The 16931-nt window shown below is 42.9% G+C and overlaps 2 protein-coding genes across 2 annotated transcripts; both read right to left on the bottom strand.

Annotated features, from left to right (window-relative positions):
• Nucleotides 1-256: 256 nt before the first annotated feature.
• On the bottom strand, nt 257-11998 carry LOC118398676 (dehydrodolichyl diphosphate synthase complex subunit nus1-like). The gene is made up of 5 exons (XM_035794248.2): nt 11049-11998; nt 9471-9605; nt 4304-4456; nt 3251-3350; nt 257-1405 (listed from the first exon to the last, which is right to left on the bottom strand). The coding sequence occupies exons 1-5, from the start codon at nt 11413-11415 to the stop codon at nt 1315-1317; spliced, it is 846 nt and encodes a 281-aa protein (XP_035650141.1). The 5' UTR covers nt 11416-11998; the 3' UTR covers nt 257-1314.
• A 1676-nt stretch (nt 11999-13674) lies between these two features.
• LOC118398674 (nephrocan-like) lies at nt 13675-16728 on the bottom strand. The gene is made up of 3 exons (XM_035794244.2): nt 15808-16728; nt 14669-15570; nt 13675-14351 (listed from the first exon to the last, which is right to left on the bottom strand). Exons 1-3 carry the CDS (start codon nt 16006-16008, stop codon nt 13943-13945), a joined length of 1512 nt encoding a protein of 503 aa, XP_035650137.1. The 5' UTR covers nt 16009-16728; the 3' UTR covers nt 13675-13942.
• Nucleotides 16729-16931: the final 203 nt, after the last annotated feature.

Here is a 16931-nt window from a genome sequence, read left to right as displayed (position 1 = left end):
ATTGGCAGATCCCTCCTGAAGTCCAAAATGGTATCATGTGATCCTTCCTTAACCAATAGGAAGTCCCACCCAGTTGACTACTTCAAAAATGGTTGAAGTCCTCAATGGCACTGCCCATGCTAAAATAGGCATTTGGGCACTAGAGTCCTCTATCTAGGATATCCCTACAGTGTAAATACTCCTGTATGCCATCTAACCAGAGAGAAAGGAAAATAAAATACTGAATCTGGGTTTTAAACAAGTTCATGAGATGAAAGAAATAGCAAAACACTTTAATACAAGAGTTAGTCAATCTTCACATGGATTAACAACAGACAGCAGCATTGAGGATTAAGGGGCTCAACATGCAGAAATCTTAATATTATGGAGAACGGGGTGAGAACCTAGTAATTCAACACCAAATAAAATAGTGTTGGTCATGGGGGAAATTGTATACAGTCAACTGATTTATTTTTCATCTTGATTGATTGCAAAGATTGGATTTTGTGTAACTTGCCGGCTGAGTTTCACACATGTACAAAAGCAGACACACACAGTCCACCAATAGTAACTCTGAATGAAGACACAGCACAACCATGTAGTCAGACGTCCTTAACATGCAGAGTATAGTCACGTATCACAGAGCTCTCGTTCCACATCCTCCCATACCATATTGATTAAGCGCTACATTTGAAGCACACTTATATGAAGTATAATTTCCAGAAAAGCTCCAAGGTCCTCCATGCAGTCCTTTACAGAGATGGAGAGACCTGAAGAGCAATGTTCTTGTTTAGCATTAAACTTTCTGCCTGGCACATTCCTCACAACACGCCGCTCTCCCTTCCAGAGCAGCAGAAAGCTTGATCCATTATCCTCATTCATACCTCAGGGGCACAACAGGTTCTACAGCAAACAGAGAGAGAGCGAGAGAGAAGCAAAGCAAAACTAGATTTACACCATACGGCTAACAATGTCCTTCAGGTAATGTTGGTTCCTCGTTAATACAGCTGATGCGGGGGCATTGGCCGATCTCTTCCAAGCCCGCTGATGTTCAGTGCGTGCCTTTACCTTGTCAGGGTCCGTACTACCCAGCATGCCTCACGGAGGCAGCCTGGTGACCCTTTCACGTTGCGGAGGAGCAGTGAGTCCAAGTAGTGAGTCCAAGTAGTGAGTGGGGGTGAGATTCGATGTGATGTGGCAGTACGCTGTCTGGTTGGCTGCTTGTTCTCTAGTGCCTGTACTGCAAACAGAGACCCGGGAGGAAGAGGGGCTAGGGCGGACCCCTACCCCACACCCTTGTCTTTCCCCTTCCTCTGGAGGGGCGGGGCCAATCACTCACTTTCCCAGCCGCTGCTCACAGGAGGCGTAGCGCTGCAAGGCGCTGAATAAGTCCTCATAGGAGATGCCAACATGGGAGGGTAAGGAGCTGCAGGAGAGAGGGAGGATGTTAGAGATATACTACAGAGACACTTCTAGCCTACCTCAGATGGCAGTAGCTATGGGCAGTAGAGTAAAACCAATGAATATAAAATAATGTTGGTAAAATAGATACCAAGCAATAAGTGATTAACAGAAATGTCACCATGTTACATTAGTTAAAAGGCGTACTCCAAATACAATTATGTACTTTATTGCTGCTTTAAAAAAAATCTCCTGTGATTCCCAAAAGCTGCTGCTTGAGTTAATGTCTAAAGCAGTTACAGCACTATATGGCCATCTAGTGTTTAATGACGGTCAAGGCCCAAAATGTCCTTGCAAATAATTGACAATGATTAGGACTCTAGTGCCCAAAAGCCTGTTTAAGCATGGGTAGGGTCGTTGACTACTTCAAAATAGCGAATGTCCTCAACTGGGTGGGACTTCCTACAGGTTAAGGAAGGTTCACATAATTCCATCCAGGTCATCAGAAGGGCTCAGCCAATGATTTAAACTTGTGAGCAAACATTCCATAACTGTAGGTGGCAGTACGCACCCTTTCAGTTTGTTAACCAACTTTTTGGGCGGCAGGTAGTCTAGTGGTTAGAGCGTTGGGCCAGTATGCGAAAGGTTGCTAGATCGAATCCCCGAGCTGACAAGGTAAGAAAAATCGATCGTTCCCCCCCTGAACAAGGCCGTTAACTCACTGTTCCTAGGCGGTCATTGTAAATAAGAATGCTCTTATCTGATTTGCCTAGTTAAATAAAAGGTTTTTAAAAATGTACATTTAGAAAATGGAAAAAGTGGAAATAGTAGAAGAAAATTAACAACTTCAAAATGGAGCCTGTGTGCTGTGTGACAGATACAAAGAAGAGTTCCTCTCTCATGTTGCAAATAAAGTCTTTCTGTGAAAAATAAATGTTGCTTTGTAAAGACCCACATTCAATAATGTGGGCCAGTCTGACTGAACTTCACGACTGCCAAATAACGATACATTTATAGTGAGGTTTCCATTGATCCAGGTTCTCGACAAAAGCAATGTCTAGTAAATATTAGTAAATTATTACATTCTATCGTCTACATGCTGGCTTTCGTGGGCTATATGCCTACCTGAGACATCAAACAGATAGGTGGGAGGGCATACAGAAGGTCACCAACTTATTAATACACAATTTGCCTACATGGGTTAAGGAAACACTTCAACCACTACATTTTTATTCACTCGTTTTTCCCCCCCGGAATGATGCCTTCACATCCAGCTATCTTTATCAACACAAAATAGTGAAATGGAAACGTAGCCTAGCAAGCAATTGTCGATTTTCTATTTTTATTGTTGTTATTTTAAATCACTGGAACAGTTAATGGAAACATAGCTAATGTCCAGAAATAGGATGTCTGCAATTGTTAGTGATGCATCATCTGTCATCTGTCTTATGAAGGCTGAACTGCATAATTTCCTCTCCGTTTCCATTAAAACAGCACTGCGATTTATACTGGATTCACAGCAGCGTTTTAAAAAGCCTTGTCTCCTGTCTTGACAGATTGACAAATTAGGCAGCAGGCAGGTTTACCAGTTAATCTGCACAGATAAGCACAAAAGGCCAATATCAATTCTACTCAGGAGGCAAAGCAAAGGCACGCACACACAAACTCTCCCTCTCTGTCACACACACACACACACACACACACACACACACACACAGACAGACAGAGAGTGGTTATGAGGAATAAGAAAGGAACCTCATTGTCATTCGTGTCCAGCTCTTCAGAGCAGCGGCTATCCCAGCAGTCTTCCACACGAGTGAGGCAGTCTTATCGAACGTGTGCACACAGACAGACACTGTACAATACTCACATGAACTCTGTCAGTCTGATGTGCCAGGGCAGGAATCCCAGGGTGCTTTCTACTGGGCCGAACTTCAGAACCAGGTCTGGATCTGGTGTACTCTTCGTCTCTGCACATACAGACAGAGCAATGGAACAACCAATCACTGGAAATTTCAGAGTGCACCGTTTAGAGCATTTCAGAGGCTAGTTTGCATAAGGACTGTGGAAAAGATTAAGAGAACCTGAAGTGTTCTGAAGAATCTGAAGTGCCTTTTCTTTTTTTTTTAAGGGGGGGGGGGTGTTAGAGAGCTACAGCAGCAGCTTGCCAAGCCCCATAGACACTGACTGTGCTGATGAACAGCTGCTCTCACTGGCCCAGAGAAGTAAACACACAATAACTTCACTGTACACTACACTGGATTTGATTGGATTCAACTCAACTGCACTGAAGTGAACTCTGCTATCCTCTGTAGTTTATATTCTGTCTGGAGACCATCTTTCTCATCAGTTTGTTCACATTTCTGCCTTTGGTCTCATCCATCACCTTCTACAAGAGCTTTGATTTGTGAGTGTTCCACTAAAGTAATGGTGATGTGATTTACAGCTAGTGAGGGTGATCAGTCTTAGCCAGGGGCTAACGATGGGCAGAGCCTGGGCGGGCAGAGGGCTCAGGTCAAAAAACCCACATTGAGAGAGGAGCTCTGGCTCAGAGTGCTTCATCTTTTGATCAAACACTGTTGGAGCTGCTCTAACACGGGGCTCCTTAACCTTCACCCAATTTCTGTCCTCCATCATTCCTGAGCTTCAAATCGAGTGAAATTGCTACTCTGAACATCATGCCAAAGGAGAGCTGGTGAGCTAAGCTTCACTTACTGTACTCCAGCTTGTAATAGTGCAGCACAGATTAATATCAGATGATTTACAGTCTATGATAACTACTGTTATGATCAAGAGAATGTCTATGGGTGTTATCCTGACGATTAAGCAATTAAATAAAAGGTCCCAGTCAACGAACAACAATACACTAAAGACCAGTAAGAACCAACGGCATGTCCTCCTGCTGATCTTGGGGCCTCCTCACCTCTGAGTAGGGAGTCCAACACAGTGACATTGATGTCTTTGGATGTCTTTTCCCTCTGCTCCACAGCTCTACACAGCTGCTGTGCTGCCTGCACGATCCTCAGCTTCCCGTCGTCTGGAGACAGCACCTTCAATACAGACTGGCACGACAGCACTGTGGAAACAGAGGAATACAGTCATAATGCGCCCCACAAACACACATACCGGTACTCAGGCACGCACACACACACACTAATCAAAACAATCAATGGTAAACGTGTCAGGTGGCTGTTTGACTGAAGGTTAGTGGGTGGGAATGCCTGCTTTATAAACCTGCTGTTATAATATATGGAACGCCGCTTGGGTCTTTGGGTGTCAAACTATGCACGTCAAATAACACTATTTGACATGTCAAATAAAACAATTCTATTATAGAAAGTTGTGTGTGCTGAATTTGCATGAGCAAGCCAAGCTCCACCACTACGATCAGTAGCACTGTCAAAGCTGTACAAAAAATAAAGTCTGCAAGCAAGCACACACAGACCACGAACGATGTGTTCACAATACCGGTAATAAGGCATTATGTGTTCAACCGAATAGGAAAACGTTTGTGTGAGCATTTGAAATAAAGACCAGGATCAAAAATGCTTGCGAATATCTTTGATACAGATTTTATTAGCAACTTCTGCGGTAGCTAGCTAGCTTTAGCAGTCTACTCAGTAGACTGCTAAAGCGGTTCCCTCACAATGTCCTCCTCTGAGTTATCAGACTCCAAAACAACCATGTTGTATTGTTTTTCCTCTGGAAGCGTGTTCAATACACATAGTAGGTTGACTGATACAATACATGTAGCTCAATTCAGATTCCCACAATAAGAGCTACAATGCAAATGTTCTCTGGGTGTCACTGAGTAGACTGATACCCCATGTCATTGATCCACAATCCATAGGTAAGGCCAGAACAGGTGCATCAAAGCTGGGACCGAGAGAGTGAAAAACAGCTTCTATCTCAAGGCTGTTTTTTTAAATCTCACCTTTATTTAACCAGGTAGGCAAGTTGAGAACAAGTTCTCATTTACAATTGCGACCTGGCAAAAAAAGGCCATGGTGGCGAAGTAAATACAATATAGCAAGTAAAACACTGGAATGGTTGATTTGCAGTGGAAGAATGTGCAAAGTAGAGATAGAAATAATGGGGTGCAAAGGAGCAAAATAAACACAGTAGGGAAAGGGGTAGTTGTTTGGGTTAAATTATAGATGGGCTATGTACAGGTGCAGTAATCTGTGAGCTGCTCTGACAGTTGGTGCTTAAAGCTAGTGAGAGAGATAAGTGTTTCCAGTTTCAGAGATGTTTGTAGTTCGTTCCAGTCATTGGCAGCAGAGAACTGGAAGGAGAGGCGGCCAAAGAAAGAATTGGTTTTGGGGGTGACCAGAGAGATATACCTGCTGGAGCTCGTGCTACAGGTGGGTCCTGCTATGGTGACCAGTGAGCTGAGATAAGGCGGGGACTTTATCTAGCAGGGTCTTGTAGATGACCTAATGCCAGTGGGTTTGGCGACGAGTATGAAGCGAGGGCCAGCCAAAGAGAGCGTACAGGTCGCAGTGGTGGGTAGTACATGGGGCTTTGGTGACAAAACGGATGGCACTGTGATAGACTGCATCCAATTTATTGAGTAGGGTATTGGAGGCTATTTTGTAAATGACATCGCCGAAGTCGAGGATTGGTAGGATGGTCAGTTTTACAAGGGTATGTTTGGCAGCATGAGTGAAGGATGCTTTGTTGCGAAATAGGAAGCCAGTTCTAGATTTAACTTTGGATTGGAGATGTTTGATGTGGGTCTGGAAGGAGAGTTTACAGTCTAACCAGACACCTAGGTATTTGTAGTTGTCCACATAGTCTAAAACAGAGACGTCCAGAGTAGTGATGTTGGACAGGCCGGCGGGTGCAGGCAGCGATCGGTTGAAGATCATGCATTTAGTTTTACTTGTATTTAAGAGCAATTGGAGGCCACGGAAGGAGAGTTGTATGGCATTGAAACTCGCCTGGAGGGTTGTTAACAGTGTCCAAGGAGGGGCCAGAAGTATACAGAATGGTGTCGTCTGCGTAGAGGTGGATCAGAGATTCACCAGCAGCAAGAGCGACATGTATACAGAGAAGAGAGTTGGTCCAAGAACTGAACCCTGTGGCACCCCAATAGAGACTGCCAGAGGCCCGGACAACAGACCCTCCGATTTGACACACTGAACTCTATCAGAGAAGTAGTTGGTGAACCAGGCGAGGCAATCATTTGAGAAACCAAGGCTGTCGAGTCTGCCGATGAGGATGTGGTGATTGACAGAGTCGAAAGCCTTGGCCAGGTCAATGAATACGGCTGCACAGTATTGTTTCTTATCGATGGCGGTTAAGATATCGTTTAGGACCTTCACCGTGGCTGAGGTGCACCCATGACCAGCTCTGAAACCTGATTTCATAGCGGAGGTATGGTGGGATTCGAAATGGTCGGTAATCTGTTTGTTGACTTGGCTTTCAAAGACCTTAGAAAGACAGTGTAATATAGACATGGGTCTGTAGCAGTTTGGGTCAAGAGTGTCCCCCTTTGAAGAAGGGGATGAGCGCAGCTGCTTTCCAATCTTTGGGAATCTCAGACGACACGAAAGAGAGGTTGAACAGGCTAGTAATAGGGGTGGCAACAATTTCGGCCCGGCTGATTTGTAGGGGTCCAGATTTTGCAGCTCTTTCAGAACATCAGCTGACTGGATTTGGGAGAAGGAGAAATGGGGAAGGCTTGGGCGAGTTGCTGTGGGGGGGGTGCAGTGCTGTTGACCGGGGTAGGGGTAGCCAGGTGGAAAGCATGGCCAGCCGTAGAAAAATGCTTATTGAAATTCTCAATTATAGTAGATTGTTGAACAATCGTCACTAGCACAGAGAGACTTGAAATCATAACCACTTTAATAAATGGAACACTAGTCACTTTAATAAATGTTTACATAGTATAGAATACAGTATTTACATATGAGATGAGTAATGCAATCTATCTATTGCATCTTAGCCTATGCTCACTGACATTGCTCATCCATATATTTATATATTCTTATTTCATCACTTTACCTAAATGTGTGTATTAGGTATTTGTTGTGGAATTGTTAGATATTGCTGCACGGTTGGAACTAGAAGCACAAGCCCTCGCAATAACATCTCTAACTGGTTTTCAGGAGCATATACCCACGTGCCATCTTCTCATTGGTTTTAAGGAGCATATACCCATGTTGGTGATTGAATGATGAACTATGGTAATGCACCTTAAAGTTGGTTAGCAAACAACGTATAAAGTCCAAAGAAGAAGAAGCCTGAAGGAGGAGAGATTACTAGAAACTAACTGTTTACCCTTTGGTCTGTGGATTCATTGTTGGAGTAGAGGACCTTGTGCATTTCAGTTAAAATAACAACTCAATGTTTATATCCCAGGACAAATGAGCTAGATAGCTAAATTGCCATACATGTTTAATGCTTTTCGACCTGTCGTTTCACAGTTCGTTTTGATATTTCAACCTGCGTGTCTTGATCGCATCTGGAGTGGACGGACAAAAATCAACATGCGTGAGCGGTCTGGTCAGCATATAAGAACTGTCTTATTTATTATGGGTATTTTAGATGACACCTAGCCTAGATAGTTAGCTAGCTCACAATAGCTACTGAAACAGATTGTCATTTTGTTATGTTTTTGGAAAAGACCATTGTTTGCATCCATCAGCTAGCTAGCTTTTTTTATGACCAGCAGTGTCCAGCGCTTTGGGAAGTGTGTCTGTGCACGTGTGGCAGCAGAAGGTGCACGAGACAACTATACCAGCGTCATACGATACGAAACAGGTGAATCGTTGTGACATATGAAATACGAGTGATAGTTATGACACATTGATTACACTATGTAAAAAAATGCATGAATGTGCTAAATTATTACGTGACGTGCAGTCATATTCAGATCCTGATTGGTCAACAAGCTTATTTGACACGATAAAGTGTTATATGACGTGTATCTTTGACATGCAAAGACCCAAACGGCGTTGCATAGTAATATGACATTTATGGGTTACAAAACAATTGAATAACAAGAGAACATAGAGATCCTATAATTCGTAAGTTATACAAGTGAATTATAGTTTCTATGAACAGGAAAAACAAGAATTCCTTGAAGAGAATTATTCTTGGTTGTGTTCCTTTACTACTCTATACGGTCTGTGTGTGTGTGAGACCGTGTGTAATAACAGATTGACTTGCTCAAGAGATAATGTAGTTGCCAACAGCAGACGGCCAGTAAGACTACACAATAGAATAGATCTTAATCAGTCAATACAGGCTGACTGCAGTCCACATGCTCTTCAATAAACAAATGCCACAGATGATGCAATCATGCTTTCAAGCCTGGTGTAATTGGAATCCATCTAAAAATACAGTTAACTATAATTTTCGTAATCCGTTTCAAAATTCATTCAATAAGTGATGATGAATTGTGAATATTACTCCAATTAAGCCTTGCAATCTAAGTTGCCCTAAAGGGTTTCATATATTATTTAGTATCCAATAGAATTGAATTGATTATTCATACTACATGTGTGTGGCAGAATTCTGAATGCCTTTTCTCTTCTTGGTTGTAGCCCATCTAGTTCTTCTGGTTTAACCCGATTATGGCATATTACAGGAGTAAGGATGAGGAATAGCAGAGAAACCACAGGGCATGTCCCATTGTTGCAGATGTCTGTTGAGGGGCCGTATGTATCAAGCTTTGAGTAGGTGTAGGAGTGCTGATTTAAGATCAGTTTAGTGCAGTGTTTGTTAATCCTGGTCCCGGGGACCGAAAGGGGTGGACATTTTAGTTTTTGCTCTGGCACTCGGGGCTCTAAATGAATATGTTTTATTGGTAGCACTGGTGCTCCTAATTTTGAAAAGTTAGGAGCACCACATAACATTTCAGCGCACCAGAAAAATAGATCATGAAATTGATGGATATAGCTTATATTAGGCCTATATGAATCCTACTGCTCAGTTGATTCAGAATATTCCCTTGAACAAACATTCTGATCTACACCACCACTGGTAGCAACCTTTTTTTTTGTTGTAGAGTGCCGCTTTAGACCAGCACTCCTAATCTGAGATGCATACAGCCCCTGCTGTTCAGTGTTCAAGTGTCTCACCTTGTTGGTCCTGTTTGTCAGTGCCATTGTTAAGGAACTCCACACAGAGCTGCTTGGAGCCTTCTAGATCTAGGAGCTCCTGCTGCTGCTTCAGGATCTCATCAATCAGCCTTGAGTTGTTCCTCCTAAAGACACCTGGGAACCAAAAGGGTCATGGCTAGAAGGGGTCCATCTTTAGTCAAATTAATGTCAGATTTTACTTTTTGTAGCAGGTTAGGAGAACTTATGCAACAGTTTAGGAGAATTAACATAACTGGTTAGGATAATTAGGTAACGGTTTGCTAAAATAAATAAAAGAAAATCTACTTTTGACATTAATTTCACAAAGGTTGGATCCCTTCTAGCCATGACCAACCAAAATGAAAATGTTATCTGTTGGGAGGAGGGGGGAGTTTCAACCTCTCACTGGGGGTTAGGAACATTGGGCACATCCGAACTGAACTGAAAGACGAAAAAACAAGGAGATTTGCAACCTTACTAACATAATATTATAATAAGTCTAGTAATTAGGGGGGAATAATGAATCATGTGCCAGATTTGGCTGTGAGAGACTGATGACACAAGTCAGCAGACATTGAGGAACCACACCACTGAGAAAGCACTCAAGGCATAAACAATATGTTCAAACTAGCATGACCCAGTAAGAGTGGCTGTGGTGATTTTTATTTAACTAGGCAAGTCAGTTAAGAACAAATTCTTATTTACCATGATGACCTACACCAGCCAAACACGGACGACGCTGGGCCAATTGAGCGCCGCCCTATGGGACTCCCAATTACAGCCGGATGTGATTCAGCCTGGATTCGAACCAGGGACTGTAGTGACACCTCTTGCACTGAGATGCAGTGCCTTAGACCGCTGCGCCACTCGGGAAGCAAGAACAGAAATACTGTGTGTGTAACCTTCAGTTAAGCCAATTCCCTCTAGGCTCAGAGAATAGGTGAAAATGCCACATGTCAAATCTTGAAAGCCTATTGAGAGCAGGGACTCCTCCACTAGTTGAAATCATATTCTCTAATCTAGCAATACGACATTGTTACAGTTGATAGTTTATTTTCTAGCACACTCCAGCGCTTTCTTTAACGACAAGACATGCCATTTGGGAATGAGGGCAGGGCCCAAATAATTTATAAACTGGGTGGTTGGAGCCCTGAATGCTGATTGGCCGACAACCGTTGTAGATCAGACCATATACAACAGTATGACAAAACATTATTTTATTTACTGGTAATAACAAAACATTAAATTGTACTGCTGTAATTATGTGGGTAACCTGTTTGTAATAGCAACAAGGCACTTGAGGTCTAAGCAGATATGGCACAAACTATGGAAGGCTGGGTAAAGCTATTTGACTATCAGAATTGATCATAGATAGTAGGTAACAGTTATCCAAGACAACTAACAAAGTACCATGAATAGGAAAGTCCAACAATCGCTGATTACAAGCCAATCTAAATATGGTTGGCTGGCAAGGGTCTGCACTGCAGCGCACGTGACTGTCTGGTGGTGCTGTATTTAGCAACACTTCCTGGTGTCATTTAATATAAATAAAATAACGAAGAAATTAAATTAGCTTACCGTAATTATCGTACACGCTGACATAAGATATGCCGACTGCCATGCACCACACCACAAGGTTGGCTATATCTGTGTACCGTGGATCCTCTTCCGCTATCAATAAACCGATATGGTCAGGCAGCTTCTCCAGAGATTTCCCATCCGCCCCCCAGCGAAACCGACGACCAACGCGTTTACCGGGTGCTGGGACAATATTTTTTTGGTTAGGAAACGAGAGAGCCATCGGCATAATAAGCGCTGTTAAGGCTCGTGACCACAGTCGCCCATTCCAATTCCGAAGTCGGATTCGGAACCAAGTGATAAGCGTTCTATGAATGTGGAGAAGGACATGCAGAACCTGCCACACGAACTCGTACACTATTGCCATTATGCCGCCCTCCTCGACAAAATCTTGAAATGTAATAATTATCAGGTATCTATCGAGCTCTGCATTTCAAGTTTAAATATGGATGCACACTAATCTACTCCTGTGAGCCATTTAGTTTACTGCCAACGCCACAGTTTACACGGCTGCCATCTTCATACAACCTTTATCCTCTGAACCCGAAGGATACACGTAGCTCACTGATTGGACGATTCAGCAAATATGAAATCACGCGAGATCTACGTAGGATTGTTTTTTTCTTCTTTGTAAATGAGACAGGCAGAGAGCAGATCTCTATCCATCGACCTTCTAGCCCGAAGTCCAGCGCGCTATCGACTGTGCCGCAAAAGCATGCTCAAGCGGCAGAGTCGATATCCGCGTTTATAAACCCAGGGTCGAGCACACAATTTTATTGTGCATCCCGCCACCTATTATGCGGGATGGAAACAGGATTCCCCACCCCCCAAACTGAACAAATTACAAAAAAAATACAATAAATCAAACAACCTTTTTGTTAAAAAATAAAGCAGATCGGATCCCTGTGTAACCGGTGTGAAATGGCTAGCTAGTTAGCCGGGTGCGCGCTTATAGAGTTACAATCAATGACGTCACTCGCTCTGAGACTTTGAAGTAGTTGTGGCTTTTATGGAACGATAAGTAATGATGTTTCGTGGGGGCCGGTGTTGTTGTTTGCAGAGGGTCCCTGTTTCGGGGCGAGGAGAGGGACGGAAGCTAAATCTGTTACACCTACACAGGCTCAAGGCGAATCTGGTAGGGCGGGTCTTCTGGCGCCAGTAGCCCTTGCAAGTCTTCAGATGTAAAATCCTTAAATCCCCCAAACTTTTCTGCCGCAGCCACAATAATGTCCAGTTTCATAGACTTCTTTGAGACTTGTGCTGTACAGTTTATAAATGTGTTAATGAACGCAACAAAATCCACATCTTTTGTCTGGCAGCAAACATTTACTACAGGCTGTGGTGTATCCACTACCATATATTTACTAGCATCACTAGTCACTCAATGATTTTAATCGCCTCCGCATAGGAGATTTGATTGACCGCTCTAGCTTTAGCCACCTCATTCTCCTTCGCCCTTAAAGGGCACTCCAGTAACTCAGGATCATGATCCCCACCACAATTGCAACACTGTCGTACTTCTACACACATTTCTTTCAGTATACTGTTTTGTCTGCATACACTTGAAACATGGCCAAATCCTTTACAATTCTTACACTGCAGTGGTTTGGAGACGAAAGCTCTTACAGCCTATCTTACATAACCAAGCTTCACATGCGTAGGTATTTGCTCTTTATCAAAAAACAACAGGACCGACGGACTTTCTTCACTTTCTTCCAGTGGGTCAGACGCAGGGCACCAACCACACCAGGAATGATCTTCATCGCCCCTGAGATGACTCCTTTGACTGGTGCTCTACTCAAATTCAAAACACAACACTTCTGTTGTCTGGATTCTCTTGAGGCCCACTGCAATCTTCCCCTGTTCTTCAGAAATACAATTCATAAGACCACTCCTGGTCACTCTGACAGACTCCACTTTTCCAAGCCCTTGCTTCACAATCTTCGACCCCTCAAATGGGTTTCCCACATATGCATCCTTACTCAACAAACGTATCCCAATAAGATGAGATTCATTATCATTCACACGTATTATCCACTGCCATTTTTGAAAATGTCATTTTTTGTTCTAGTTGTTGATACTACTGTTGTCCATGCAGAACATTCGTCTTCACCAAATTTGCTCGAAGCGCTACTGGATTCAAACTCAGCATCCACTTCCGCCATCACCCCACTTCCCGTCCGCCCGTCCCCTCAAACGCATGCCGAGATACTCTGGTTGTTCTTTTTGTCAGAACCTAGAGGTGTCCACTAGTTACCACATCCACAATGTTACAATTGGCTATATTGTAAACATTCATTAACAAACATGAAAACAAAACATTTGCTGTTTGTGCTTAATTTAAGGTTAGAGTTAGGAATAAGGCTTGCAGTGTGGTTAAAGTTAGGCTTAAGGTTAGGGTTAGGTTTAAACCGGTTGGAAACCGTGCAGGTCAAGCACCCTAGATGTGCAAGTCGTTAATTATCTGTAGCTAGTATTTATTTGTCTATTGTTTTTGCAAAGTGTGCATAACACTTTTTTACAGTATCAACTAAGATGCCAATTAAATTCAGAACAAACCAAACACACACAAAAGTAATTACATGGCTTATCCTATAGCAGATTATTTGCAACTGTTTGTGCCAAGTAAATGAAAACTGTAATGAAACTTGTTTATTTATTATTATGTTATTATACAGTAGGTATTTAAGGTATATTCTACATATACCTATTTACCAATGTATATTGCAATAGCTGTTTGTTAATACAGTAGTTTAATGTTTTCTATTGACTACACAGCTAAAGGTAACTTCCTTAGTATTAATTGCCAAACTACAGTAAAATGTTAAAACATTCAAAATACCCAGTATGTTCAGCTAAACATGAAATTCCCCTGCTACATTTATTTTCTCCATCTACGAATCATAGTCATAATACTCCTCAGTGTCTGTCTGCTCCACTTGGTCCTCAGGGGCGGTTTCCATGAAGTACTCCTCACATCTGTCCTGGGCCATCAGGTACGCTCTCCAGCTGTCCCCCGGCGCACTCACATGCTCGTTACACAGCTCTTTAGGGATCTCCACCCTCCTGGCCAGCAGGGTCCTCTTGACCCCCAGGAGCTCACAGCTGCAGTTCCAGGGGTTCCCATCTAGGTAGACGGTCCTCAGCCGTGGAAGCAGATCCAGGGTGATCTGGGGGAGGGAGGTCAGCTTGTTTCTCCTCAAGTTCAACACCTGCAGGCGCTTCAGGGATCTCAGCTCCTGCTCCTGGACGGCCTCGATGCAGTTCCCTTTCAAGTCCAGGCGGATCAGACTCTCTGGAAGCCTGCCAGAGAGACATGTTAACAGAACAGTGGTGTCTGCTCTTACCAAAAGGCCAAAGGAGTCACATGGATCTACAGTTAAGATGTGTTTATCTATCATCTTGTGGTTTTATACTCAAATATGTTTAACCAAAGACCTACAATGTGGTTAGGCCGCTATTCTACCGATGTATTGTACAAAGATTATTGTACAAATGAGTAATACTCAATTGAATGTACAACACATCTATAATGCATGTCATGAATTCATCAATATGATCCTAAATGTTAGTCTAAAACATGCTAATAAAGCACCATATCAAAGGGATGAAATACATACCCATCTGGAATAGAGGAGAGGAGATTCTGTTCCAGAGCCAGGTTGGTTATGTGAACGCTGTTCCTCAGAGCATTAGCTTCAAAGTTCCAGATGGTGTTATTCTCTAGGAAGAGATGCTTCAGCTGTTTCATTCCAGACAGGTGCTGGAAGGTGACTTCCTGAATGGAGTTCTGTCTGCAGTCCAGTTTTTCCAGTTTGGGGCTCAGTCTACTGGGCAGCACCCTCAGCTGGTTTCCTGGCAGTTCCAGCACTGTGAGGTTGGGCAAGCGAAGGCCACCATCCACAGAAACCAACCTATTGTAGGACGCAGACAGAGACGTGAGGTTGCGGAGTTGGCCCATCTCGCGGTTTCTCAGTGCTCGTATTTGGTTCCTGTCCAAGTTCAGGTAGGACAGGGCGTGAGGGAGATCGATTGGGACTCTTGATAGGAGGTTCCCTGGTAAACGCAGTGTTGTCAAGGACTGTAGTGGTGTGAAAAAGGATGAGGGAAAACAGGGGATCTTGTTGTTCCCCAAGCTCAACAGATTCAGTTGGGGGAGTCTCAGAGCACCTTGAACAGTCTCAATTTGATTTCCATCCAGGTAAAGGCACTCCAACTTCTTCAGGGTGGAGAGGGTGTTGGAACGCAGGTTGGTGATCTGGTTGTTCTGAAGATCAAGCAGGCGTAGTTTCTTCAGCCCCTCAAAGACAGACTCCTGGAGGCCTGTGATCCTGTTGTGGCCCACGTTGAGGGTCTCCAGGCTGGGTGGGAGACCACGGGGGATCTGATGCAGTTTATTCTTCTGTAGATCCAGGCTTCTTAGTAGCCCCTGAGCCCTGAGAGCATTGGCCTCCACCACCTCCACTCCACAGGATGAAATGATCACTTCCTCCAGCTCTGTCAGGCCAGATATGTCTCTACCCTGGAAAAGACAAACATATCAGGAGAAGATATTAACTGATGTGTACCATTATACAAAAAATATGCTATTAATCAGAAGTAAATCATCACTCAGTAGTGCTTAAATCAAACTGATTTCTAAGGATTAATTACAAGATTGCTAAGATGAAAGGTCTGAAAATGGTTTGATAGTGAATCTATTGTTACCAATGTCACTGATTATCAATGGTTATTATCAAATAAGCAATTCCACTCTTACCTTTAGTTGCTTGATGTGGTTGTATCCCAGGTTTAGTTTCCTCACATCTTTAGTGATTCCAGTGGGAAAAGACTGCAACCTGAAACACTGCACTGACTTTGCACTATCACACACACACTTCTTTGGACAGACATTGCTACAGATGCACACGAGAGTATGCAATGTAATACTTGCCAACAAGATCATGAGAATCCACATCATGAACACCCAGCCTAGTTGGGCATCTCAGTAAAAAAGAACAGCACTCCCTCTTGCTCTAGGGTTTAAATACCTCAGCAAGGATTATGTGGGAGAGAGTAGGTGCTCTGTTTCATTTGGAACAATGGCAGAGATGTTTATCTTGGTTAAAAAACAACATTTGACACCGACAAGGAACTGACACAAACAGTAATAGATAGCCCTTCTGTTTGCGGACGTGAGAAACTTGCTGATAAACCATTTACAACCCATTCAGTTAAACAAATACAATTTCCTCCTCTGTCTATTTGAATACTCTGTCTGCCAATGTCTTGAAGGAGTTGCCATATATTTGCATGTTATGTTTTAAGATATGTTAGATGAACTACCTTAACCCTGATTACTGCATGCACTTGTGACTAAGTCACTTTGGATAAAAGTGAAGGCTAAATGGCATATATTATTAGTAAAATTTAATACAGATTATTGAACAACGACCACTTGTCTTTTACCTGAAGGATTGCCTTCTGTAGTGCTACACAGGAAATGTATATTTATCTCTCATGAACGTTAAATAAATACAATATTTGTCTGATTATCCCAACAACAATGGTGTGAGATAAGAGGTTAGCAAATACAATTAAAAATAATTTATTTAATGCAAAAAGTAGCTATGTAAAATATGTAATACTGTCTGCAGAGCCACTCACACCATGCCTACAATGACATAAGAAATGTTTACACTCTCCAACAAGATATTTTAGACATAGGGAGTGGCCACCAAAAACAAGAGTGAAAAGCAAAGCATTCAACTGCAATTGTCAACGACAAAGGTACAATAATATATGCTACTGTCTGCCAGTATAAGGAGTGGCAGGAAACTGCCCCCAAGAACTCGACACAGATTGACTAGATATGCTATCGATTGCTTTTTTCTGTTGTGTGGC

Source organism: Oncorhynchus keta, chromosome 19 (assembly GCF_023373465.1).
Source record: "Oncorhynchus keta strain PuntledgeMale-10-30-2019 chromosome 19, Oket_V2, whole genome shotgun sequence".
NCBI lineage: Eukaryota > Metazoa > Chordata > Actinopteri > Salmoniformes > Salmonidae > Oncorhynchus > Oncorhynchus keta.
Note: the sequence above shows the minus strand (reverse complement) of the source record. Positions and strands in the feature narration are given on the sequence as shown.

What these genes read in the sequence shown, in the direction of transcription:
- LOC118398676 (XM_035794248.2), bottom strand. Translation starts at nt 11,415, where the DNA reads ATGGCAATAGTGTACGAGTTCGTGTGGCAGGTTCTGCATGTCCTTCTC. An exon ending in CAGCGTGTACGATAATTACG is followed by an intron (nt 9,606 to 11,048) that starts GTAAGCTAATTT and finishes TTTGGTTCCCAG; the next exon opens with GTGTCTTTAGGAGGAACAAC. An exon ending in TGACAAACAGGACCAACAAG is followed by an intron (nt 4,457 to 9,470) that starts GTGAGACACTTG and finishes CTGTTTCCACAG; the next exon opens with TGCTGTCGTGCCAGTCTGTA.
- LOC118398674 (XM_035794244.2), bottom strand. Translation starts at nt 16,008, where the DNA reads ATGATGTGGATTCTCATGATCTTGTTGGCAAGTATTACATTGCATACT. An exon ending in ACCACATCAAGCAACTAAAG is followed by an intron (nt 15,571 to 15,807) that starts GTAAGAGTGGAA and finishes TGTCTTTTCCAG; the next exon opens with GGTAGAGACATATCTGGCCT. An exon ending in CTCTCCTCTATTCCAGATGG is followed by an intron (nt 14,352 to 14,668) that starts GTATGTATTTCA and finishes TCTCTCTGGCAG; the next exon opens with GCTTCCAGAGAGTCTGATCC.